We start from the raw sequence: 27,094 nt of genomic DNA, 5'->3' as shown, positions 1-27,094 counted from the left end.
TGGAAACGGAGGGAACATTCTGACTATATTAATGGCCAGAGTAATTTAGGTTGATATTATATTTCTTCACCTATAATAAAAGCTTTGAATAATTTCAGGTGTTGTTAGTAACGGGAGGATCTGGATATTGATATCGAAGCAGAAGTGCTTCTCTCTAAGCTTCTGAGCACTGTTGTGAATGAATGAAAGCTTCCCCACACACCTTTCAGGAGTTTCAGTCTGGGAATTTGGAAAGTGCTGGCTAGGGTGACCAGACAGCAAATGTGAAAAATCAGGACAGGGGTGGGGGGGGGTAATAGGAGCCTATATAAGAAAAAGACCCAAAAATCGGGACTGTCCCTATAAAATCATGACATCTGGTCACCCTAGTGCTGGCACACGGAGGCAGTGGCTCCTTCTGGGAACTCCCAGGCCCTCCACCTGCAGGGGCAGAGTCAGGACTCCAGAGCACCTCAGAGATTCACCCATATAGCCTTTTATTCTATTTAAAGTAAATTCTGTAATGCGATATTACACCACCATGGGTTCAGCTCTGGCTGCTACAGTTTCAAGCTTAACAGGATGAAAATCACCTCTGCTACTTGTTTTAGAGTTAGAGTCTTTAGGAACACCTAAAGCCCAAGGGTAGTGACCACACAGACATTTATACATATCAGGTCTAGTCTGTTTTACAAGTTTTATTAAAGTTACAATTAAAGTTATGATTACCCAAGCACATAGAAACTCTATAAAGACCTATGCACCAGTTACAAATATAGTTATGCTCACATCCTTAACAATAGTGTTAGGGTCTGATGGGTCTCTCATGGCTTGATCACTTGTAGAGGGATGGTTTCTGCTGGAGTCTCCTAGAGGGAGCTCAAATTTTCCCATTCTGGGCATTCCGTTTTTATAATGTGATTCTGTCTACACCTACATTCTGCGCATGTCAGCCCTCTTTTCTTATTGGTCTGTGTCCCTGTAATGGGGTTGCACTCACCTCTCGCGAGCGCCCCCTGGCTGAGCGCATGTGCCTGCGCTCTCTCTCTACCTGTTGGTGGTGGGTCTTTGCTGACTCAGTCCTCCGGCCAAGTCACACACAGTCTGTCTGTGAGATAAAAGCAACACAAAACCCATTTGGGGTACAAGTCCAACAGCCTCTTTCTGTGCCCTCTGTAATGCTTTTGTCCCTGCTCCATAATAGAGCAGTGCCCCATGGCTCCTTCCCTGGAGGCAATGTCTTTGCTTTCTCAGGGCCTTTCTGGTCCCAGCTCTTCAGCTGGGTCTGTACAGTTCAGTTCCCCTTCTGGGGTGCCTCAAAGTCCAGGCCACTTTTTCAGTACAATGGGGAGGGGGCAGGGACCCAGGCCCACCCTCTACTCCAGGTCCCAGCCCAGGGACCCTATAGATAGCAGGCATTTGCAACATCCCTGTAAATAAACTACATTATTGCTATAATTCTCTGGGCCACTTCATCATGGCTCCCACACATTCTCCACCCTTATCTCAGAGCCTTGTCCTCATGGAATCTCAACAACCAGCCTGGAGCACCATCAACACTTCTTCAGCTCTAGTAAGAAAAAGAAACTGTTCTGTCAGTTTGGCCCTGCAGCTCTTCTTATACTAGCCTGCTGGGCCCTGATTGGCTGCTTCCCACACAATCGCTCTAGGCAGCTCGGAGGACCTCTCTACTGCCCTTTTATGAGGCAGGGTGTGGCAAGGCCACAAGGCCTCCAGCAGGGAGCCTCAGGACTTAGTCCACCCTGTCACAGTCCCCTGGAAACTTAAGGGACTCCAATTTTGTATAGGCTATGCAAGTTCCCTTTATTTTCATTAGCATTGACGCACAACCTGTACCCTGTGGTTAAGACACATGTCAGAGACAGATGCGCCTTTGCAGTATTTTTATTATATTAATCTTCTGGGTAATTTTTTTGCAATATTACCCCTTGGTACATCTTTTCCCATCATTTTAGGGCACCAGGTTATTTTTCGGTCCCTTATTTATGTCATCATTTTTTGTCTCCAAGGCCTAAAATAGCTAAGCTAAAATCTTGCAGGCTTCAGACTACAGGTTCTTGTATTTCAGCTTGTCTTACTTATGTCTAATACCTGATTCCTCTAAATACTGATCAATCTTATACATTTATAATCCTACAAATTCATTCTAATTAACATATAATGAGTACATATAATATAACATGTAGATTAATCATAACATCACCCAATAAATGGATAATAATTTTATTAAGATGATGTTGAAGTAAAAAGAAAATGGTACAGAGTTTAAGCATAGAAGTTTCTGGTTATCAGGAAATAAGGTACATATTATCAAGGGGTGCGAAATTTGGTTTAGGAACGGGTGTCGTAAGAAATACATAATCTGAAATCTCCCCGATTGGGGTTAAAAGGTTAATGGATCAAAGTACAGACATTGAGATATGGGGGGTATGTTGTCCATATAATGGCTATGTTCAGGTGTGGAGTATAATGAGTGGAAACGATGATGAGGATGCACAATTAGCAGCTTGCAAGTTTCACACAGAGAGGGAGAGAAACAGTACCAAAAACCAAGAGACCTCTTAATTAGTAATACCCTGGAATTTAAACGATGGGGAATCAAACTCATTTGCGATTTTAATACAGAACTTCTTTAATATGATCCAACAATTGCTTCTATATAAATCCATGGTACGTGCACACCTTGAATACTGTATACAGCTCTGGTCACCCCATCCCAAAAAAGACATATTGAATTGGAAAAGGTACAGAGATGGGCAACTAAAATGACTAGGGGTATGAAACAGGAGGAGAGATTAACTGGGAATTTTCATCTTAGAAAAGAGACAACTAAGGGGGGATATGATAGAGGTCTATAAAATCTTGACTGGTGTGAAGAAAGTGAATAAGGAAATGTTATTTAATCCTTCACATAACACAAGAACTAGCAGTCACCCAATTAAATTAATAGGCAGCAGATTTTAAAAAAACAAAAGGAAATACTTCTTCACACAACATAAAATCAACCCATGGAACTCTTTGCCAGTGGATGCTGTGAAGACCAAAACTATAACAGGATTAAAAAAAGAACTAGATAAATTCCTGGAGCATAGGTCCATCAGTGGCTATTAGCCAGGATGGGGACGGATGCAACACCATGCTCTGAGTGTCCCTAGCCTGTTTGCCAGAAGCTGGGAATGAGCAACAGGGGATGGATCACTTGATGATTCCCTGTTCTGTTCATTCCCTCTGAAGCACCTGGCCTTAACCACTGTCAGAAGACAGGATACTGGGCAATATGGACCATTGGTCTGACCCAGTATGACCATTCTTATATAAAAATTAATTATGATAATAAAAATATTTAGTACAGAAACTCCTCAACATAATGACCTCTCAAGATAGCAACGAGGTGAGATAACAACCTTGGCAAATAATGCATTTTAAAAATCTTGGCCTACTAGGAAACATATGTATGTAAGTTTCTGTTCCCAGTCACAAATCTAGCATTCTGGAGCAAAGTCACTAAAATATAGTCCAACAAATGTTTATTTAATATGCCCCTCACTTTTCCCTCCACCGCACCCCACTCACGGGTGTTATCCTTGGTCAGTGGAGACTCTCAGTTCAGAGGTGCTTTGACATGAGTTCAGCTCCCATGTGGGGGGCAAGAAGGCATCTTGCTCATTCCTCCAGCTGCTCACTGTTCGCTCTGGCCACTGTTGTTCATTGTGCCACCGTTCACTCCACCGCTCTGTTGCCAATGGCCCTGCACAGTCACTTTCTGCTGCCACCGGCCACTGTGACCTCTACACATTGGTCTCTTGAGGTTCCACAGGCTCTAAGTGATTTCAGCTGAGATCTCAGTGGGGGAACCTCATTGCTAGTGCAGGCTGGGCCGTCTCTTCCACAGAAACACTGTCCCCACAGCAGGACTAAGCACTTAGACCTGATTATCAGTGATTTCAGCTGTAGTGGTCACTTAACAAAACAAAAGACTATCTATGGAGCCTAATCAGCTCTGTTTTTAAACAGTGGAGAGGGGCAGGTCAAATCATACTTGTGACTCAGGCAGACCATCAAGCAAAATACCTGTCCCCTCTCTCTCTCTCTCTCTCTCTCTCTCTCTCTCTCTCTCTCTCTCTCTCTCGATGCCCTCAATCAGCACAGGCTACGTCCAGTTCTACTGCCCTTTACTCCTACAATAAGAACAACAACATTTCATCCCCCCCGCCCCCGCCGCATTCAAGTGATTTGTAACCCAACCCCAGCCAAAATCCATCCTTTGGCCAACACACCTTGGTTTGCTGGATACCTAGGTAGATTAGGTGTGAATGTAAATACAATCTGGTCCTGAAGCCTTTCCCCCCAGCCCCCAGCTCATCACTAGCTGTCAGGGACTTGCTTACAAATCATAATTTGATTAATTATTAGGTTGGCCAACATCACCGAAATGAATGTACTGACATTGTCGTAAAAAACAACAGCTGTATAAGGAAGCTAGTCTATGTTCATACTTTTCAAATCTTTTATAGTTTTTCAGATACACCTATTTTATCATACACTTTATATGCTTTTAAAGTGTGTATTAATGTTTCAATTTCATTTCAAATTTCCAAACAGTCACTAAATTGGCATAAAAAGAAAAGGAGTACTTGTGGCACCTTAGAGACTAACAAATTTATTAGAGCATAAGCTTTTGTGAGCTACAGCTCACTTCATCGGATGCATCCGATGAAGTGAGCTGTAGCTCACGAAAGCTTATGCTCTAATAAATTTGTTAGTCTCTAAGGTGCCACAAGTACTCCTTTTCTTTTTGCGAATACAGACTAACACGGCTGCTACTCTGAAACCTGTAAATTGGCATATAAGTAGTTCACAAAACTGAGGGGGGTTTTGGGGAAATTCAGGGGGGTGTAGGGAAATCACTGCATGGAGGACGGGGCCTGGCCGAGAAGCAGAGAGCTATTGGCCCCCCACTGTGTTAGGAGGGAGGCTAAAATCCGGAGCAAATGCACTGCCGGGATCTCGGACATTTTTACATTGAGGGCATGGCTACACTTGCAGATGTAGAGCGCTTTGAGTGAAACCAGCCTTCAGAGAGTGCAGTAGGGAAAGCGCTGCAGTGTGTCCACACTGACAGCTGCAAGCGCACTGTCATGGCCACATTTGCAGCACTTGCGGCAGCATTGGGAGCAGTGCATTATGGGCAGCTATCCCACAGAGCACTTCTTCCCATTCTGGTGCTGTGGCTTGTGGAATTGGGGCGGGAGGGTGCAGGATATTCTGGGTCCTGTCCCAACGCCCAGTGATGCATCGCTTCGCATCCCAGCAATCCCTGTGCTTCCGTCTGCATTTGGCGCCATCTTTCAACGTTTTTTGTACTGCGGCTCTGTCTTCCATTTCGGTCTGCGGGAACGGAGCCCAAAGTGCTGAGGAACATGCTGATGGGTCTCACCAGCACGTTATGTTTGGAAGCTGAGTTACAATTTAAGATCCACACTGACACTGAGGACTCCAACAATGATATGGACTTGGACTCGAGTAAAACATACGACACAAAATTGCTTGTGGCATTCACGGACATGCTCACCACCATAGAATGCCGCTTTTGGGCTCGGGAAACAAGCACTGAGTGGTGGGATCACATCGTCGTGCAAGTCTGGGATGACAAGCAGTGGCTGCAGAGCTTTCGAATGAGAAAAGCCACTTTAATGGGACTGTGTGAGGAGCTTGCCCCCATCCTGCAGCGCAAGGACACGAGATTGAGAGCTGCCCCACTGGTGGAGAAGCAGATGGCTATTGTAATCTGGAAGCTGGCAACTCCAGACAGCTACTGATCAGTTGCTAACCAGTTTGGAGTGGGAAAGTCGACCAATGGAATCGTGTTGATGCAAGTTTGCAGGGCCATTAATCGCATCCTGCTCAGAAGAACCGTGACTCTGGATAACGTGTAGGACACTGTGGATGGCTTTGCACAAAAGGGTTTTCCTAACTGCGGAGGGGCAATAGATGGCACACATATTCCAATTCTGGCACCAGCCCACCTAGCCTCCGAGTACGTTAATCAGAAGGGTTATTTCTCTATGGTTCTCCAGGTGATTGTGGATCACAGTGGGCATTTCATTGACATTAACACAGGCTGGCCTGGAAAGGTGCACAAAGCATGCATCTTTCGGAACACTGGCCTGTTCAGGAAGCTGCAAGCTGGGACCTTTTTCCCAGACCAGAAGATCACTGTAGGGGAAGTCGAAATGCCCATTGTGATCCTTGGAGACCCCGCTTACCCTTTAATGCCGTGGCTGATGGAACCCTACACAAGGAGCCTTGACAGCAGCAAGGAGTGTTCAACAACAGGCTGAGCCGGTGCAGAATGACTGGAGTGTGTTTTTGGCCATTTAAAGGGTCGCTGGCACTCTCTGTATGGGAAGCTGGACCTGGCTGATGACAACATCCCCACGGTTATATTCGCATGCTGTACCCTCCATAATATTTGTGAAGGGAAGGGTGAAAGATTCACTCAGGCATGGAAATTGGAGGATCAATACCTGGAGGCTGAATTTGAACAGTCAGAGAGCAGGGCTATTAGAGGAGCCCATTGCGGGGCTACAAGGATTAGGGATGCCTTGAGGGAGCAATTTGAGGCTGAAAGCCACCAATAATGTTTGGTGCCCTGCACAGGAGTGAAGTGCAGTGGTTCCAATGTTAGTAAGAATCTGTGCTTGCTACACTGACTTGCAGTGCCTGTTGCTTTGCTGGGCTAAGGTATCTTTTACTTAATGCAATAATAAAGAATATTTTCAAAGCCAAAAAAGCCATTTATTTAAAAGAAAATTCATTTATTGAAAAGAAACACAACTGCTTGGGAAACAGAAAGGGCAAGGGATGAGGTGGGGAATGGTTCAATCACAGATTTGCATATGTCCTGTTCTCATACTCAGCCTTCCTATCTGGAGCGCTGTGCAATGAGTGCTGCACTTCAGGATGGCTATACTGCATGGTGATGGGGGTTGAGTGCAGTGGGTAAGGGTCGTAGTTTTCAGGGCTGGGTGGTGAAGCTACAGGTGTTGAAGGCAGCTGGTGGCAATAAGAACCTGGATGTTGGGGAAAGTGGGTTGGAGGTGACATGGGGGCACAAGGGAAAGAGTTTTGGGACAAGAGCTGCAGGGGAGGGCAGGTGCGGTAGTGCTCCGCCTGCATGGCTACGAGCCCCTGGATCAAGTCTGTTTGGGGCTCCATAATGCTTATCAGCTGCTCCGTGCTTTGGTGCCGGCACTCTGCATTCTGCTGGTGGAACCTCCTTTCACTCTCCCTCCACTCCTGCGCTTTTTGATTTTCATTAAGGGACTGCTGCATTACTTCATGCAGCATGTCTTCTTTGCTTCTACATGGTCTTTTCCTAATTCTCTGGACTCTTTCAGCCAGTGATAACACAGACAGCTGAGATCTCAAGCTTGCACCTGTAAAGGCAAAATGCAACACTTAACAGAGGCAGCATTGTTCACACTAGATAGAGCAATGATTCGCCCATACTTAAAGACAAGCATAGTCTACACAATAGCAGAATTTGCCCGTCCCAAAGTGAGCGCACATAATGCACAGGAGCCCCAAAATGGTGAGTAAGCAGGGTCAAGGGGGACTGATTGTTTCACTGCTGTACTGTCCTCTGGGGTTCTGTGCCTTGGGGAGAGCCAACAGCCGCAGCGGGCCCCTATACTGAACACTGTCCCCATATTTTCCACAGCAGTTCATCCTGGAAGATATCTCGCTGCTGAGGGTGACCTGGGAAGAAATGGAGGGTCTTCTACTACAATGCGGCTTCTGCCCTGGCTCATATGCAGCTTGCCTGTGTGCAGCAATGGTCCGCCCGCCCCTCTCGGCACAGTGGCGCTGACATGTTAGCCTGACTGGCACAAGGAGCACAGTAGCTCTGCCAAGGAAGCTGCACAAGTGCATTCCACAGTTTCAGGGTGAGACCTTTGAAAACATCATTGAGGCTGATTACCGCGATGTGAGAGAGCACCTCAACTCCCTGCTCCACATCAAGGCATGCATGCAGCCCTAACCCTCCTTGCCCCAAGAGCCCGCACCAAATAACTTCCTTCCCAAAATAAAAGCCTCTTACCAGGCATATCCTCTGGTGTTTGTCCTTCCCCAAGCACCAGCCGCTGTGACTGGCTACCTTCCTGCTGGCTTGAGAACAGCTCCAGGCTGCATGCACCTAGGGATGCCGGGGTGTCTCCCTCCTCCTCAGCACCCTCGCTCCCGCTTTTCTCCTCCTCCTTCTTCTCCTGTTGTCTTGTTGAACTGGGCTCTGAAGTGTCCATGGTGGTCCTCGGAGTGGAGGTGAGGTCTCCCCCCAGTATCGCGTCCAGCTCTTTGTAGAAACAGCAGGTCACAGGGGCAGCACTGGAGCGGCTGTTTGCCTTGTGGGCTTTGCGGTAGGCATTCCACAGCTCGTTCACTTTAGCCCTGCACTGCAGTGTGTCCCGGTCATGGCTCCTTTTCATCATGTCCCTTGATATCTGCCCGAAGGTATCGTAATTCCTATGGCTGGAACACAGCTGGGACTGGACAGCTTCCTCCCCCCAAACACTGATGAGGTCCAGCACCTTGCCATTGCTCCATACTGGGGCTGGCCTGGCGCATGGAGGCATGGTCACCTGGAAAGATGCGCTGAGAGCACTCCACGCCCGGCTGAGCAAACAGAAATTCCCAGCGAATTTAAAGGGCAGGTCTGATGGTTGGTCACCTGAGGGCAGCGTAGTAGAGTTCAAAGTGATGACCAGAGTGGCTAGAGAAGGCATTGTGGGACACTTCCGGAGGCCAATCAAGCACGTTAACAGACCAGGGCATCCACACTGGTGCCGCAGTGCTCCAGCCAGGGTGTGGGAACATGGTGTGTTTGTGAGATAGTTAAGAATGTTTATGAGCTAGCGAAGGTCGCCATGAACCTTTGATGACCCTTTAATCAACCTTGAGAAAGAGTTACAGGCTGGAACGTGACCCAGACAGACTGGCAACACCAGATCCTGTTGACAACAGATAGCGGACAGCTGTGCTCCAATCAAGAGGAAGAATGCACGTGTACAGCCCGTGCTAAGGCTGCTCGACCAACAAAATGTCTCCGTGACCGGATGATGGACTTGGGAGGGGGTTGAAAATGTTATGTAAGAGGAGTGTATAAAAGCAATGAGGAAATAATAGATAAACGGCTTTGCTACCAACCATATTGGCTGATGTGCTTTGTCCGGCTCGCATGAGAACCCCAGCAAATGGTGACCCTGACGTGGTCCCTTCTGAAAAGGCGAGGGTTCTAGCCGCGGCAGGAGGTACCGGCTTTTCGGCTCCTGGGCGTCCGAGAGTGACGCAAGTGCACACAGGTGAGCGGCTTTAAGTAGCAATGGGTACCGCTGTATCAGCTGAAGAGAAAACCGTGCATGAATTTTTACTTCGTATCATAGAGAGACAGGGCGAGAAAGTAACTGCAGAATCCTTGTCTCATCTGCTGAAATGGGGACAGAGAAGAGGGTTTCTGAAGAGGCAAAACCATGCTTTTGATGGACAAGTGTGGGAGCGATTGGGACAGGATCTTTGGGACTCCGTTGCCCATGGGAATAAGGAGGCTGTGTCCCTTAGCCAGACCTGGCGCAAGGTTAAGAAAGCTATAGCGGCCCTTGCAGCTGAGGCGGAGGTGCAAGCGACGATTACTGAGACGTTCAGCCCCAAACCTAAGGATGATCCCCCACAGGTTCTTCCTGTGGGAGCCCGAGATTTCTTCGGCGCCTCCGAGACTGTAATTCCCGTGGCTCCTTCCGCGCCCAATCCGGCGCTGGACCCAAGTACTGTTCCGCTCCCACCAGATGATGTGCCTATGGATGCCACCGAGCATGTCGACCGTTCTTGGGTTAGAGACATGCCTACATATGACCCCCACCCTGTCGTTTCGGATACGCTTCAGTGGGATCCGGGGCAGTCAGTGCCCTTTGCAAAATACGTGTTCCGCCAATGTTACCTTGTATAGTCACTCGGAATATTTGGCTTTGATGAATGCCGTTGCAGGCATTCCTGGCTTTGCAACTTATTACACGGTGCAAACTTTGAATGCATTAGCTTGTTTTGCTGTTAAAGCGCTTAATGCTACATCACAGGCAATTGCTCTTTTAAATATGGAACAACAGGAATTAAGAGATGCCATTTTAGATAATCGAGCTGCGATTGATTTTCTATTGCTTAAGCATCATATGGGATGTGAATCTTTTAAACATATGTGTTGTTTTAATCTTACGGATAATAGCCGATCCATTGAGGAGCGCCTGGATGAATTGACTTCTCTCACTGAGCACATCCGTCAAGATCCCGGGTTTGCGGGATTTTGGGACTGGCTTACACGGTGGTTACCTTCTTTGGGGTGGCTTCGGCAATTATTTGGAATTATAGTTTTTGTATGTATTGGTCTTATTTGCCTTTGTTGCTGCCTGCAATGTCTCTCCTCCTTGTTTGATACATTCCGTAAGATGCATTGCTCTGCCCCTGTTAGGTCACCCCTGCTGATGAATGAAAATTGGATGGAACTACGCAAGTAGCCAATGGTTCGTGTGTCATGTGATAAAAAGGGGGGAGATGTGGGAACATGGTGTGTTTGTGAGATAGTTAAGAATGTTTATGAGCTAGCGAAGGTCACCGTGAACCTTTGTTGACCCTTTAATGAACCTTGAGAAAGAGTTACAGGCTGGAACATGACCCAGACAGACTGGCAACACCAGATCCTGTTGACAACAGATAGCGGACAGCTGTGCTCCAATCAAGAGGAAGAATGCACGTGTACAGCCCGTGCTAAGGCTGCTCGACCAACAAAATGTCTCCGTGACCGGATGATGGACTTGGGAGGGGGTTGAAAATGTTATGTAAGAGGAGTGTATAAAAGCAATGAGGAAATAATAGATAAACGGCTTTGCTACCAACCATATTGGCTGATGTGTTTTGTCCGGCTCGCATGAGAACCCCAACACCAGGGCACACCGAGCGTTATGCCTCTTGTGGAGGTGGATTACCAGGAGCGCTCCAGCCATGGAGTCCGACGCTCTACGTGCCTTGCCGGTGTGGGCACTTCGTGAGTTAGAGCGCACGGGGCTGCTTTAATGTGCTCTAACTCGCAAGAGTAGCCATGCCTTGAGATTCTATCTGCCAGCCGGGGTGTGGCCCGGCCTTGTACCTGCTGCTTGGTCTGTCTCTGCTGCCAAGTAGCTCCCCGGGGATCCTGGGGATTCGCTGAGCTGCAGCTACCCTGATACATCAGAACAGCTTTCACCAGCACTGCCCGCCTGTGCGCTCAGCCTCACTGGGCAGGTCACAAAAGGGATCAAGTGGCCTTCCAATGACTGGAGTGGGTGACAATCCCTGACCTTCTGCAATGACAAGAAACTGACGTGAGACAAAGCAGGGAAGGTCATTCTTGTATTGCACCAACTTCTGGTGGGGAGAGAGAGAAGCAAAATGCAGCATCTCTCTTTCCCCGGCAGAAGTGAGTCCACGATACAAGCTATTCTCTTGTCTCTCTGTACCCTGGATTCCTGGTACAGGACCTGGCTACAACAATAGGGCATGCCAGACACTGAAGCGTTATTGGAAAATCAGGTTACAGCTTTGTTGGGCCCCTCCTTTTCTGAGCTGTACTGCAGCATGTGATGCAGCCGCCCGCCTACCAGGGAGAGCAGGCCCAGCAGAGACAATCAATCTTTGGTCTAACATGTAGGATCCCTGCATTAGAAGAGATGGCTAATTAATGAGAGCATAAACCTTGGCAATCAAATGTAACCTGAAGTTCATCATAGAAGACCCCAAAAGGCCATTGAGGAGTGGAATGCAAGTTGAGGAAGAGTTCCCTGCACAGCTTACCTCTCAATTCCCATTTTCCTATCCTAAGCACAAAAGTCAGGAATCAGCTCAGGGTAGGGTGAGTATAGCATATGTGTGCAATGGTTAGACAGGAAACAGCAAGGAACTGGATTGAATTGAGAGAAACTGTAAGTATCTTATGTATGCCTGATGACTGTATGTTTGAGATAGTTATGTGGGACGTGGAGATTTTAAGTGGGCTTTTAGAGGAAATTTAATTGAAAGGGAGCAGAAAGTGGAATCCCAGCTTTTTAAACAATCTTCCGATAACACACATAAAAGCTCATGTCTAGTTACTCATTCAAAATTAGACTAAAGCTACAGCAAGATTTCATCATAAATGAAGTAAAATCCTAAAGATTTCAGAACACAACTTCTATAAGGAGACACAAGGAAACAATGCAAAGTCAACCTTGTCACAGAGAAACACAATTAAACTATTTTTGTAACCAGCATAGTCTCCCCAAACGGACTTCAGTAACACTCCAGTGTCCGGCCTGCATGATTTCATTCCCGAATGAAGAAATTAGAGTAACGAATCCCCATGCTTTCTGTGTTAATATTTAATGGTACATAAAGGGTATTCATATTGGCCTATCTGGTTATTCTAGATGACCTTATGCAGCAGAGCTCATTAGCAATTAATTCTTTCACCCCCATGATTTCCTGTAAGAAGGCCAGAGTGGGTCAGACCAAGGGTCCACCGAGCCCAGTGGAGAGTACCGAACAGGACAAGAGAAATTGGGAGTGATCTACCATCATCTTCCACTCCTGGTCTCTGTGGAGTCAGAGATTTACGTAGTGCTTCATAGAAGGCTTGAGTAGCCAAGTTTAATTTGTGTGATGATTTTAAAACATGAGTTAAATATAATAAAATGTTTTTACCAAAGATTTCTGTGGAGAGGAATGTTTATGAGTTTCTACCCAATTTTTTGAGATTTTGCTTCAGTGAGGCTGTTCCCTGTTGTGAAAAGAGCAGATTTGTGTTTTGATTTTCCTACTTGAACTTCTCTTGATAGCTAAAGCTTATATTGTAAAAAAAACCCTGGATCTTTAAAATATATTGTTTATAATATACAGTGTTTAGAGCTCGATGTGTTAGTGGGATGTTTTTCCAGCAGGGGGCTATTTTGTGATCTGTATTCATCTAGCTGTTTGGTTTTGTATGTTTTTGGTATTAGTAATTTGCTAAGATAAGGCTTGCATAATGTAGAAAATAAATGTCAGATATATTTTCAAGTTTCATTTTTTCATGCATGATTCCCAAATGAAGGAATTAGAGTAACGAATCCCCATGCTTTCTGTGATAATATTTAATGGTACAAAAAGGTTATTCATATTGGCCGGTCTGGTTATTCTAGATGACCTTATGCAGCAGAGCTCATTAGCAATTAATTCTTTCACCCCCATGATTTCCTATAAGAAGGCCAGAGTGGGTCAGACCAACAATCCATCTAGCCCAGTGGAGAGTACCGAACCAGGAAATTTGGAGTGATCCACCCTCATCTTCCACTCCTGGTCTCTGCAGAGTCAGAGATTTAGGGCTTGCCTCAAGCATGGGATTGCATCAGTGACCAATTTCACTAATAACTCCTGTGGGATCTAGTCCCTATTAACTCATCTCATTCTCTGTGGAAGCCAGTTATACTTTTCGCCCTCACAACATACCATGGCAGGGACTTCTGCACGTTAATTTAGTCAGATCATTCATGGTTTTATAGACCTCTCTCATAGTGGTTCTCAACCTTTTTTTACCAGAGGCCCTGTGGTTCCCTAACCGAGGTGAAGTGGGGGGGCACACGGAGTCACCTGTCCCCCTCCCCCAACATTCTGCCTTCCATTTTGCCATGCTCCGCTGAATGCATCCGATGAAGTGAGCTGTAGCTCATGAAAGCTTATGCTCAAATAAATTTGTTAGTCACTAAGGTGCCACAAGTCCTCCTTTTCTTTTTGTGAAAAGCTAATGTAGCAAGGCAGAGCAGTGGTGTGTCTTCTTGGCTAGCTGCTGCCTGCTCATGCCTTACTGGGCAGAGGGTTGGACTAGATGACCTCCTGAGGTCCTTCCAACCCTTACATTCTATGATTCTACGATACCGATGGCAGGGGGAGATCTCTCTTCTGCAGTGATACTGCAATTTTTTGTTGTGCCCCTCTTTCTCCCCACCCCCCCCCTCCGCAAACCAGGCAGGCAGGCTTGGTGGCCCACTGAGGTGAGTCAGAGGTGGGTCAAGCCCAGGTTTCTCTTAGCAGACGCCCAGTTGAGAACCAGTGCTGTATCGTATCCCTCCTTAGTCATCTCTTGTCTAAATTGAACATCCCTAACATCTGTAGTCTTGTCTCATACTTTGGAAGCTTGCTATTTACTCCCTTTCCATTGTAAAAACTGACTATTCATTCCTACCCTTTGTTTCCTATCTGCTAACCAGTTACTGATCCATCAGAGGGCTCGAGCCGTCTAGAGTAGCTCGTGACCGTGAGTGCCAACCCCAGGGCAGAGTGTTGAGAAGCAGGGCACAATCCCCAAAATGGTTGTGCGTTCTATACTTAGATTTCACCAAGTATCAGATTATGGATGATGTGCCTTTTATGACTTTTTAAACCAAACTTGCTATTTTGGGATAATTTAAGCATTATATGCTTATATATTATATGCAACTCCACATACCTTTGTTCCCGATGGGGGGAAACAGTTTGGGTTACCTGCTCGACCCATGTCACCCATTTGAACTGCTCAGAGACAGTTGAAATCTGTCGTCCGACGTTGTGGAACATTCCCATGATTAGTAAGGGTTCATGTCACTGGACTAAGCGTTCTTTTTTAACGGACACACTTCAAACTACCAAACGCAACCTGTTGATGCCAACAAGCGGGGTTGTCAGGCACATTTCTGGACTATTTAACAAGGCAAAACAACAAATTATAAGTGACAGCTATCACATCACCTTGCAACTCAACGAATGGGCAAATCAAATAGGAATGATACTCAGGCAATAATGCATCTTGTCTGGTGATCAGGAGGACAAGGCCTCCTCTCTGACTTTTCAAAAGATCTATATATGTCTTACATGCAAAAAACAAACCAATTTAATGCAGACACACACCTTTGCTAGTACAAAAAAAGTCTGGAAACATTCACATTCTTAAATAAGGGTCTTTACTGGCAAGGCTCCCTAGCCTAGTTCCCCATAGTTGGATTACACTGTCTAAGATTTTTGCTCTCCGACAATGCCACCCTGCAGAAAAATGAATAGTACAAAACCTCAAATGAAAAATAGTTCACAGCAACGTTCCAGGGCGACGTAATTCAGACAATCCCACGCGGTGCTTTACTGAGCAGCTTTGTTTACCTACTGGTGGTGGTTTCTGTGCATGTAACCACACTGCAACATTAGTTCTGCATGATGAGACATGGCAAACACACAGATGTTTTATGGATCCCAGCCTATCAGTAAAAGTGGGGGGTATCCCAATTGTGTTGGGGTGCAACGAAATTGTCAATGCTAATTTCTTATACCCCTGGTCACTACCTAACAGGGTCCTAAAGTTAGAATGGCACGCAGGTCTGCAGTATTCCATCCTGGACGGAATCGATAAAGTTTTAAGCCATCCCCTCAATCTCTCCAATATTGAAGACCCTTTGGATATTGAGGAGCCCCCCCCCCACCTCTCCTGGTGGGACGGCCTCACCTTATGGGCTGACCAACTCCCAAATTGGTTGGGTGCAGGAGTAAAAACAGTCCTGGGATGGGGAAGGTCTATAATCCGATTCATTGTGGATTCCATATTTGGCTCCAACTGGTACTGGGACATTGTAATAGTAATTGTTATTTGTGTTGTTAACTCTGCTGCATGCATTCCCTGGCATCTGCCCGAGTGCATTATACTGCAATAGTGAATGGTAACGATTGGCCCGAAGAGAATGTATTTGAAATCAATCTGACTACATGTGTCTGGCCTCCCTCTAGGCCTTCTGGGGGGATGTACACTATATTTTAGAATAAATGATATAAGGCCTTCTTGGGAGGAAAATGGCTTACATTAAACCCCGAAACGTAGATGGCCACAAACCACATCCTCTCGAAATAAGTAGCTTTGCATAAAGTGTCTAGCGGAAATCAGCTGAATATATATTATAATTGTAGAATACTTGCATGTGTAAAGGAAAAATCAGCGTCAGCAATCTAATACCGGTTCCTATGGCAATCAGCATAGCAAAAAACCACAAGGTACAGCAGTAAAATATGCAAAAGAGAAACCAAATTGTACTGGCGAAGCAGCAATTGGCCCTTAACGTTAAGCGACAATATATACATTAAGATAATCAGACAAACTTACCCTAAACTATGCCCGCATTTCAAGGCCTCATTGGCTAGAACACATCAAGCAGGCTAGTGGCAACAAGCCATATAAACCCGCTACAAGCAAGGGAGAGTGTGGCGTTGAGGATACATCCCGGAGAGTCTGCTCTCTGGCTGGTGGATCAATTCGCCTCCCTCTCTCCAAAAACTGAGTACCCCGACTTTCTTCTAAGGATCTCTGACAAGTTCTTGGCCAGAGCTTGTGTACTACCTAGGCGTGAGTATCTGGGAAAAACTGATGAGAGAGTCAATGATAAAAGAGCTCAAATAATTGATTGTCAGATTGATCATTTTAACCGGTTGATGATTTCCTGATTGCAGATATCTAAGTTAAGAATTTTTTTGATTGAAGTTTCTTCTTCTTTTATATGTAAGAAAGATTAGTATAATCTTGCAAAAGTCTCATGGTGTATAACTTGTAATCTTTATTCGCACATTCTATCTCGCTTATGACCAATAAAACTTATATACTTTTTGACCCTATATCACTAGCTGTTTTTTTCTGCCTTATCCAATTTTGGACCATTATTTTCATTGCTCTTCTAATTCTTTGTTTATTAAAATCTTGGCAAGTGGTAAAAAGGATCTCAGAGCAATAAAACAATTAAATTCTTAAAAAAGGAGCTAGGGTGTTCCTCATACCACCTGGAACATCCTAGTGGAGAATAATGAGAAGGGCCTCTGCCCTATTTCTTTTCTCCAGTAAACTCCCGCACCTAGCACCATGAGGATGACTCTTCGGGACCTCACATTCAGGAGCAACAACATCTCGCCAGCTTTTCAGGAGGAGGACACCAAGAAAACCTCTCCCACTGCCCAGGACCTGCATGCTGATCACTGCCCCTCTGCTCCACAGAGGTATGCTTCCGAAGGAACCACCTCCTCAACCCAGGACCCTGAAACTACTGATCACCCTGCTGCCCAGAGGAATGCCGCTCCAAAGGGAACGCACTCCACAGCCCAGGATCTCGATGCCGCATGCTGTCCTTCCAGACAAAGAGACATCATGGCCAGCGAGTCCGGCCCCCCGCCCCAGGAGCGACTTCACCTCCTCAAGCTTCTCTGCCAGACTGAGAGGAACCACCTGATGAGTCTGCAGGCACAGCAGAGATCCGCCCCACAGAGGGTGAGGCAGGGGAAGATGACTGCATCTACCTCCAGGACCCAATCCGTACAGGCCTCCTCCTCTGACCCTCCTCTGTCTCCCATGCCCCACTGAGGACCTCCCAGCCGGATACTGCCTGTAGGAGAACCAGGATCGTCCCCAGCGCTTCCAGACACGACTGCCTCCCCCCAAAGTCCAACATTGGTGCTTCCAGAACCCCACTCCCTTCTGGAAGATTCAGCACTGCCTCGGAGACACGGAGAGCTTCCCCCACCACCACCCCAGGACCCCAGCCTCAAGATCCACCTGAACACCGTTCCCCAGTCCGAGAGACAACAAGGCCACAGACTGTCCCCACAGCACCTGAACTGGCAGAGACAATGCAGCAGGAGGAGCGACGGCCACGAGCAAGGGTCGCCACACCATGGCAATCCATCTGGACGGAGGAGCTGGCAAAGGCTGACAACTTCGAGAACTTCGACACCCTGATGGACAGACTGACCACAGAACTGCCTTTGGAAATCACAACCAGAAGGAGGGAACCCCAGGAGGGCACACGGACCACTCGCAGATTCCCTGCGCTGAGCCGTAACAACACCGCCAGAGAAGGCAGGAGAGGGGATGCCAGCCGCCACTACGATCCAGCAGCTGCATCCCGTACAAACGATACAGGACGAACCGCCCGAAAGCCATGAGGGAGACCCTCGACGGGACCTCCTCCTACTGCACAATCCAGACCGAGAGGCTCTACTCCTACTTCAAGGACATGTTTGATCACGAGGCCCAGACTGATGTGTGACACCCAGAGTGCCTTCTGCCGCTACCCTTGATCAATCTCATGGAGGACCTGGAGCGAGATTCTCCCCCCGCGGGTGGTGCTGGCTAGGTTAACGAGGACCAAAAACACCACCCCAGAAAAGATGGCATCCGCTATCACTGCTGAAGAAGCGAGACCCCAGCTGCTTGGTGTTTGCTGTCATCTTCAACAAATGCAAGTTGTTCCACCGTGCCCCTCTGCTCCTGGAAAAAATCAATGACGGTGCACATCCACAAAAAAGGAGAACGAGATGACCCCGGCAACTGGAGGCCCATATCCCTCTGCTCCATTATCTACAAGCTGTATGTCAGCTGCCTCGCGGCAAGGATCACGGACTGGTCAGAGTGCGGGGGCCCCGTCAGCTCAGCGCAGAAGGGCTTTATGTCCTGTGAGGGATGTTACGAGCACAACTCTCTTCTTCAGACAGCCATCCAGGAGGCCAGGAGGTCCAGGAGGCAGTGCGCTGTAGCATGGCTCGACCTGACCAACGCCTTCAGGTCCATACCCCACCATCACATCTTCGCCACCCTGGGAGAGTTCGGGATGCCAGAAACCTTCATCCAGATCCTCCGGGACCTCTACAAGGACTGTACCACCACCATCTGTGCCACAGACGGAGAGACAGACGCCAACCCCATCCACTACGACGTGAAACAGGGCTGCGTCCTCAGCCCCATCATCTTCAACCTGGCCATGGAACCGCTCATCCGAGCTGTCTTCAGTGGCTTGGCCAGCTTCAACCTGCAGGGCAAGAGAATCAGCATCTTGGCCTATGCAGACAATCTGGCCTTGGTCGCCGACAGCTTGGAAAGCCTCCAGGGGATGCTCGTTGCCAGCCAAGCTGCCGAGTGGATGGGCCTCCGCTTCAACCCCAAAAAGTGCGCCTCCCTCTACGTCGAAGGTAGTGCCAGGGCTCTGGTCCGGGCATCACGGTTCCTGATCCAGGGCGAGCCCATGACCTCCCTCAAAGAGGGAGAGGTATACCAACACCTGGGCACACCCACAGGAGTCCGCGTCCGACAGACCCCCGAAGACACCATTGTGGAGATCCTGCGGGATGCAGCCCAAATCGACTCCTCCCTGCTCGCCCCCTTGGCAAAAGATCAATGCCCTCAATACCTTCCTGATCCCCTGCATCTCCTTTGTCCTCAGGGGATCGTCCGTAGCCAAGGTGCACCTGAATAAGGCCAATAGGACCATCAGGCAGCTGGTGAGGAAATGGCTTTACCTTCCCCAGAGAGCCAGCACCGACATCATCTACATCTCCCACAGGCAGGGCGGCGCCAATGTGCCTCAGATGGGCGACCTGTGCGATGTGGCGGTGATCACTCACACTTTCCGCCTCCTGACGTACCCGGACCCGACAGTGAAGAGCATTGCAGAGGAAGCCATATGGGACGTGGTCAGGAAATGCATCGGCAGGGCCCCTCTGAGCAGGATATCAACACTTACCTCAGCGGCTTCCTGGAAGCTGAGTTCGGGAGAGAGGGAGGAGACTTGTCCTCTCTCTGGTCCCCGCACCTGCAATGCCTCGAGACGTCTAGGAAAGAGGATCAGCTGCTGGTGGAAGTGGTGCAAGGAGCACCAGGAGCTGGGAATACTGGTGCGGTGCATAAAGACCCTGAACCACACTATCATCACCCCAACCGCCAGAATGCTGCTGGAAAGGACCCTGAAAGACACCATCCACTGCCACTACGCCGAGAACCTCAAGTGGAAGCTGGACCAGGGCAAGGTGTTTGAGATGTCCAGCAAATGGGACGCCAGCAACCACCCCCTCTCTGGGGGCAGGTTCACTAGGTTCGCCGACTGGTGGTTCATCCACCAGGCCCGACTCAACTGCATTCCCCTCAACGGAGCCATCTGCCATGGCAACCGGGACAAGTGCTGCAGGAAGTGCGGCTACGCCAAAGAGACCCTGCCTCACGTCCTGTGTGGATGCAAGCACCACTCTGGAGCCTGGTGCCACCGCCACAATGCCATCCAGAACCAGCTGGTGAAAGCCATCCCGCCATCCCTGGGGAAGATCACCATCGACTCTGCCATCCCCGGGACAGACAGCCAACTGCGACCTGACATCATTGTGACCGACGCAGAAAAGAATAAGGTCCTCATGGTAGACATCATGGTGCCATTTGAAAACAGGTCACCAGCCTTCCACGAGGCCCGAGCATGGAAGGTCTTGAAGTACACCCCGCTGGCCAACACCCTGAGAGCCCAGAGCTACAAGGTCCAGATCCATGCCCTGGTCGTGGGAGCCCTGAGCACGTGGGATCCCCACAACAAGCCGGTACTGAGAGCATGCGGAGTCGGTCAACGCTACGCCAGTGCATGAGACAGCTAATGGTGTCTGATACCATCAGGTGGTCCAGAGACATCTACACAGAACACATCATAGGACACCGCCAGTAGCAGGTCGAGTAACTGAGAACGCCAACCAGGGAAATGACCCACCTCCTCCCTTCCCTGACGAACCGAAGGATGCACCCCACCCATGTACTTATTGTCTACACCACTATTGACTTGGACTCTTAATACATTCCATGGGTGACGTACCTGAGTCCATTTAGCCACTAGAGACTAACAAATTTATTTGAGCATAAGCTTTCGTGAGCTACAGCTCACTTCATCGGATGCATTTGGTGGAAAATACAGTGGGGAGATTTATATACACACTGTATTTATATAAATCTCCCCACTGTATTTTCCACCGAATGCATCCGACGAAGTGAGCTGTAGCTCACGAAAGCTTATGCTCAAATAAATTTGTTAGTCTCTAAGGTGCCACAAGTCCTCCTTTTCTTTTTGTGAATACAGACTAACACGGCTGCTACTCTGAAACCTGTCATTTAGCCACTGACACTTTTGTTGTCAGACGCTACCAGTGTGGTGCTCTGCTCGTGTTCGGTGATGATAATAGTCTGCTGCCTGCGTGTTCCCTCTGTGTGCTGTCCCAGCTCTGTGCAGATAATTAACACAATAGACCCCGAGAGAACCCCCAGTGACCACAGACTCTAGTAAGGTATGAAGACACGTCACCAGGTTTATTGTCAAACGAAGCACAGTGATAGTTCCCTATAGACTCTACAGGGCATACTACGAATTTGTGCTCCCTGGCAATGGACTCAGCTAAGTCAGTGGTGTGACTTTCCACTGACCCCTAGGCCAGATAAAGACACCCCCCCAGGGATGCATTCTTATATATAGGTACAAATCAGTTACATAATGCTCCTGACGTATTGAGGTGCAACCCCTTTATGTAACTATGCACCACCCTTCTACGTAGTGAGGTGCCACCTCTTACCTTGTACATGTTGGTTTGAACAACTCTATCCATCATACTAGCCTTTTGACCCTGTCCTTGTTATCTATGTGGACGGTATAAGAATGTTCTTGTACCATTTGTATACAGTTCTGGTATCCAATACACTTTAGATATATGTTTATGCAACCTCAGCCTTTTCCTTGCCAGCTTCTGTGAGCAGGGCCTGCCTCTGGCTCACAGCTTAACTTTGCTTTATGTTAGCAAAGTCTTGACCATTACTTTAGCTCAGGCCTTATGTCTCATACCGGGCCTCTGATACCAAGGGTTTATGTTTCAGGACCTCATCTTACTACAGCTTTAAAAACTCCCATACCCCAATCTGGATCTATGCTGGTTATGTGATATGTATGTACCTCGTGACCTTGTAACTGATACTTGCAATTCCCCATAACCCAAGCCTGGCCCCAGATGTACAGTACCTTCCTTCTTAACATGTGCAAATTTGATTTTAAACATTAACTTTAATAAAATTTTAAAATCTGTTCTTATCAGTTTAATATCTGCTATGTCCTTTATTTGAGGACTGTATATTAAATCGATTTTTGAAACAGGGGGATGGAATAGGAGCTTGCTCTGTCCACCCCATGCATTGACCTGGTATTGCAGTGCCTCCAGGAACGGTGCATTTCCTTTTGGGGACAATGTTCTAGTTAGAAAAGCAGAAAGAGTTTAACTGTGATGATGCTTCTTTAAAGTAGATATTTTGAAGTAGTTGAAAAGTCTTAAGTCTTTAGAGCTTTGGTTTCCTTATGACAAAATATTGTTACAATTTTTGGGAGTGTTTTGTGAGTCTATAGACATGAGGTTCTTTGTCTTGCTAGAGGATTATTTAAGAAGCTGGGATCCTTCTTTCTGCTGTGAGTCTTTTCACCAGTATGAGGGACAAATGCTTTCCAGACTGTAGGTCTGTTGGGGAGGTGATTGGTTGGTTGGTTTTATTGTTTGGTTGGTTTTTGGGGGCAGGGGTTGGTAATATTTGAGGTCACATGTATATCAACAACTGCATGAGTTACATAGACTTCTCCCCACCCAGCCTATGTTCCATGTGTCTTGGTCTGTAAGATCAAGACAAGGCACCAGGTGTTGTGCTGCACCTGGCACACAGGGTCCCAATCCTGATTTTCCCCCTCCCCAAACCTACTGTAATGTAAAGGCTAAATAATAATCCTTAACTTCTCAGTGTTGCCACCCTCACCATTAGAAAATCATGAGTCAGACTCCCCAAAATCCCAGACTGGCGAGGTAGGAGTTCCCTTTACAAAAGCTGTGTTCACCCTTTCCCCGTGCAGACCAGGCCTGAGGGTTGGTGCATGCTGAACAGTTAAGTCAAATAAGCCAAAATAGCTCTGTCCCTCAGGGGTGTGTAAAAGAGAAACGCACTCTTGAGTGACACAGATGCACCGACCTAACCCCCCACCATAGCAAGGACATTCAGGGAGGTGGTGGGTCTAAAGCGACAGAAAGACCTCCTGTAGCAAAGACAGGGTTGCTACCAAGAGAAAGAACAGACAGCAAAAGCCAAAGCACCCCAGAGCAGGGGGAGAGCCTGCACATGGGAGACGGGAACCAGGCGAGACAGACGTTCTTAACACACCATCCTCCTGTCAGAGGAAAAAGAGCCCAAAAAGAAAGGCCGGGGAAAAACTTGCAAGCAGGGCAAAAAACAGAGAAGTCAGAACAGCTCCTCTTAGGGCAAAAGAAGACACTAGTGCAACCCCCCCAGAAACAAACCAGCTCTAAAAGCCCAGAGCATAACTAAAACACAACAAAACAACCAACACCCTGAGCCTCGATTAAGAAAACACCAGGACACGCTAAAAGTTGAAAAATAAAGTCACTGAGTTTAAAAGCAAAAAGTGAAAAAAACACAAAAATAAGTACCCTTAAAACAAACATAAGCTTTTCTACAACTTGCACACAGAAAAAAAAAAACGACACAAACTGAAGCAAAAAAACTCGTGAAAAAACAAAAGCCAGAGCTTTTCTTTTCTTGACCACACACCAGGGGAGAGCGCGAACGCAGTCCCCCACTACCACAAATTATGCAGTCGAGTTTCCCGCATTTGGGGAAATCGCAGGGGTCAGCACACCCGCAGTGCAATGGATGAGCCTCGCCCTGGGAAAACCACCTTCGTGATCATGGTATCTCCCCTGCCAGGTAAGTATGAGTTGCTCGGCCCCAGCCGCCGCCCGCCCTCGCTCGCCCCGCACTCCCAAGCCACGGTGGGGCCCGCCGCGACACGCCCGACGGCCCCGCCCACGCCGGCCCCCACCGCCGCCATCTGCCCCGACGTGTCCCCGGGGCCCCAGCCTTCTCCACGCCGAGCCCCGGCTGCCGACTTCGGGCCCCGCTCAGCAACCAGCTCCCGCTCCCACAAGGCTCCGCTCGCACACGCATCTGCATACGGCCTCCCGCGGCTCCGCCCCTCCGATCGGGCCCCGCCCCCTGCCTGCCCGGGCCCCGCGCTCTCCCCGGGCCAGTCCCGGCTCTTCAGCGCTCAGAGCCCCGCGGCTGGCCCCACCCCCACCAGATGCCCTGGCCGAAGGGCCGCCCGGTCCCCGTGGCGGGTGGGCGGCTGCGTCACCTGCTGCCGGGGGAAGAGAGACGCTGCATTTCATAGAATCATAGAATCATAGAATATCAGGGTTGGAAGGGACCCCAGAAGGTCATCTAGTCCAACCCCCTGCTCAAAGCAGGATCAAGTCCCAGTTAAATCATCCCAGCCAGGGCTTTGTCAAGCCTGACCTTAAAAACCTCTAAGGAAGGAGATTCTACCACCTCCCTAGGTAACGCATTCCAGTGTTTCACCACCCTCTTAGTGAAAAAGTTTTTCCTAATATCCAATCTAAACCTCCCCCATTGCAACTTGAGACCATTACTCCTCGTTCTGTCATCTGCTACCATTGAGAACAGTCTAGAGCCATCCTCTTTGAAACCCCCTTTCAGGTAGTTGAAAGCAGCTATCAAATCCCCCCTCATTCTTCTCTTCTGCAGACTAAACAATCCCAGCTCCCTCAGCCTCTCCTCATAAGTCATGTGCTCTAGACCCCTAATCATTTTCGTTGCCCTTCGTTGTACTCTTTCCAATTTATCCACATCCTTCCTGTAGTGTGGGGCCCAAAACTGGACACAGTACTCCAGATGAGGCCTCACCAGTGTCGAATAGAGGGGAACGATCACGTCCCTCGATCTGCTCGCTATGCCCCTACTTATACATCCCAAAATGCCATTGGCCTTCTTGGCAACAAGGGCACACTGCTGACTCATATCCAGCTTCTCGTCCACTGTCACCCCTAGGTCCTTTTCCGCAGAACTGCTGCCGAGCCATTCGGTCCCTAGTCTGTAGCGGTGCATTGGATTCTTCCATCCTAAGTGCAGGACCCTGCACTTATCCTTATTGAACCTCATTAGATTTCTTTTGGCCCAATCCTCCAATTTGTCTAGGTCCTTCTGTATCCTATCCCTCCCCTCCAGCGTATCTACCACTCCTCCCAGTTTAGTATCATCCGCAAATTTGCTGAGAGTGCAATCCACACCATCCTCCAGATCATTTATGAAGATATTGAACAAAACGGGCCCCAGGACCGACCCCTGGGGCACTCCACTTGACACCGGCTGCCAACTAGACATGGAGCCATTGATCACTACCCGTTGAGCCCGCCAATCTAGCCAGCTTTCTACCCACCTTATAGTGCATTCATCCAGCCCATACTTCCTTAACTTGCTGACAAGAATGCTGTGGGAGACCGTGTCAAAAGCTTTGCTAAAGTCAAGAAACAATACATCCACTGCTTTCCCTTCATCCACAGAACCAGTAATCTCATCATAAAAGGCGATTAGATTAGTCAGGCATGACCTTCCCTTGGTGAATCCATGCTGACTGTTCCTGATCACTTTCCTCTCCTCTAAGTGCTTCAGGATTGATTCTTTGAGGACCTGCTCCATGATTTTTCCAGGGACTGAGGTGAGGCTGACCGGCCTGTAGTTCCCAGGATCCTCCTTCTTCCCTTTTTTAAAGATGGGCACTACATTAGCCTTTTTCCAGTCATCCGGGACTTCCCCCGTTCGCCACGAGTTTTCAAAGATAATGGCCAAGGGCTCTGCAATCACAGCCGCCAATTCCTTCAGCACTCTCGGATGCAATTCGTCCGGCCCCATGGACTTGTGCACGTCCAGCTTTTCTAAATAGTCCCTAACCACCTCTATCTCTACAGAGGGCTGGCCATCTCTTCCCCATTTTGTGTTGCCCAGCACAGCAGTCTGGGAGCTGACCTTGTTAGTGAAAACAGAGGCAAAAAAAGCATTGAGTACATTAGCTTTTTCCACATCCTCTGTCACTAGCTTGCCTCCCTCATTCAGTAAGGGGCCCACACTTTCCTTGGCTTTCTTCTTGTTGCCAACATACCTGAAGAAACCCTTCTTGTTACTCTTGACATCTCTTGCTAGCTGCAGCTCCAGGTGCGATTTGGCCCTCCTGATATCTTTCCTACATGCCCGAGCAATATTTTTATACTCTTCCCTGGTCATATGTCCAACCTTCCACTTCTTGTAAGCTTCTTTTTTATGTTTAAGATCCGCTAGGATTTCACCATTAAGCCAAGCTGGTCGCCTGCCATATTTACTATTCTTTCGACTCATCGGGATGGTTTGTCCCTGTAACCTCAACAGGGATTCCTTGAAATACAGCCAGCACTCCTGGACTCCCTTCCCTTTCATGTTAGTCCCCCAGGGGATCCTGGCCATCTGTTCCCTGAGGGAGTCAAAGTCTGCTTTCCTGAAGTCCAGGGTCCGTATCCTGCTGCTTACCTTTCTTCCCTGCGTCAGGATCCTGAACTCAACCAACTCATGGTCACTGCCTCCCAGATTCCCATCCACTTTTGCTTCCCCCACTAATTCTACCCGGTTTGTGAGCAGCAGGTCAAGAAAAGCGCTCCCCCTAGTTGGCTCCCCTAGCACTTGCACCAGGAAATTGTCCCCTACGCTTTCCAAAAACTTCCTGGATTGTCTATGCACCGCTGTATTGCTCTCCCAGCAGATATCAGGAAAATTAAAGTCACCCATGAGAATCAGGGCATGCGATCTAGTAGCTTCCGTGAGTTGCCGGAAGAAAGCCTCATCCACCTCATCCCCCTGGTCCGGTGGTCTATAGCAGACTCCCACCATGACATCACTCTTGTTGCACACACTTCTAAACTTAATCCAGAGACACTCAGGTTTTTCCACAGTTTCGTACCGGAGCTCTGAGCAGTCATACTGCTCCCTTACATACAGTGCTACTCCCCCACCTTTTCTGCCCTGCCTGTCCTTCCTGAACAGTTTATAACCATCCATGACTGTACTCCAGTCATGTGAGTTATCCCACCAAGTCTCTGTTATTCCAATCACGTCATAATTCCTTGACATCACCAGGACCTCCAGTTCTCCCTGCTTGTTTCCAAGGCTTTGTGCATTTGTATATAAGCACTTGAGATAACCTGTTGATCGCCCCTCATTCCCAGTATGAGGCAGGAGCCCTCCCCTCACAGACATTCCTGCCTGTGCTTCCTCCCGGTATCCCGCTTTCCCACTTACCTCAGGGCTTTGGTCTCCTTCCCCCGGTGAACCTAGTCC

General features: G+C 48.2%; 1 protein-coding gene and 2 non-coding genes across 3 annotated transcripts in view; 2 read left to right on the top strand and 1 right to left on the bottom strand.

Moving 5' to 3' along the window:
* Positions 1-7,745: 7,745 nt before the first annotated feature.
* LOC122455604 (anther-specific proline-rich protein APG-like) overlaps positions 7,746-27,094 on the top strand; it is a 19,546-nt gene continuing 197 nt past the window's right edge. The window contains exons 1-2 of the mRNA XM_043491315.1: positions 7,746-7,756; positions 23,463-24,093. Of these exons, the coding sequence (XP_043347250.1) occupies positions 23,584-24,093 (510 nt within the window). The 5' untranslated portion in view covers positions 7,746-7,756; positions 23,463-23,583. The remainder of the gene's footprint in view (positions 7,757-23,462; positions 24,094-27,094) is intronic.
* LOC119860838 lies at positions 21,925-22,114 on the top strand. Its single transcript, XR_005294656.1, has one exon. It is a non-coding gene; the product is annotated as a U2 spliceosomal RNA (small nuclear RNA).
* LOC119860871 lies at positions 23,486-23,649 on the bottom strand. Its single transcript, XR_005294686.1, has one exon. It is a non-coding gene; the product is annotated as a U1 spliceosomal RNA (small nuclear RNA).

This window comes from Dermochelys coriacea, chromosome 8, assembly GCF_009764565.3.
Source record: "Dermochelys coriacea isolate rDerCor1 chromosome 8, rDerCor1.pri.v4, whole genome shotgun sequence".
NCBI lineage: Eukaryota > Metazoa > Chordata > Testudines > Dermochelyidae > Dermochelys > Dermochelys coriacea.
This window is presented reverse-complemented; position numbering and strand designations above follow the sequence as displayed.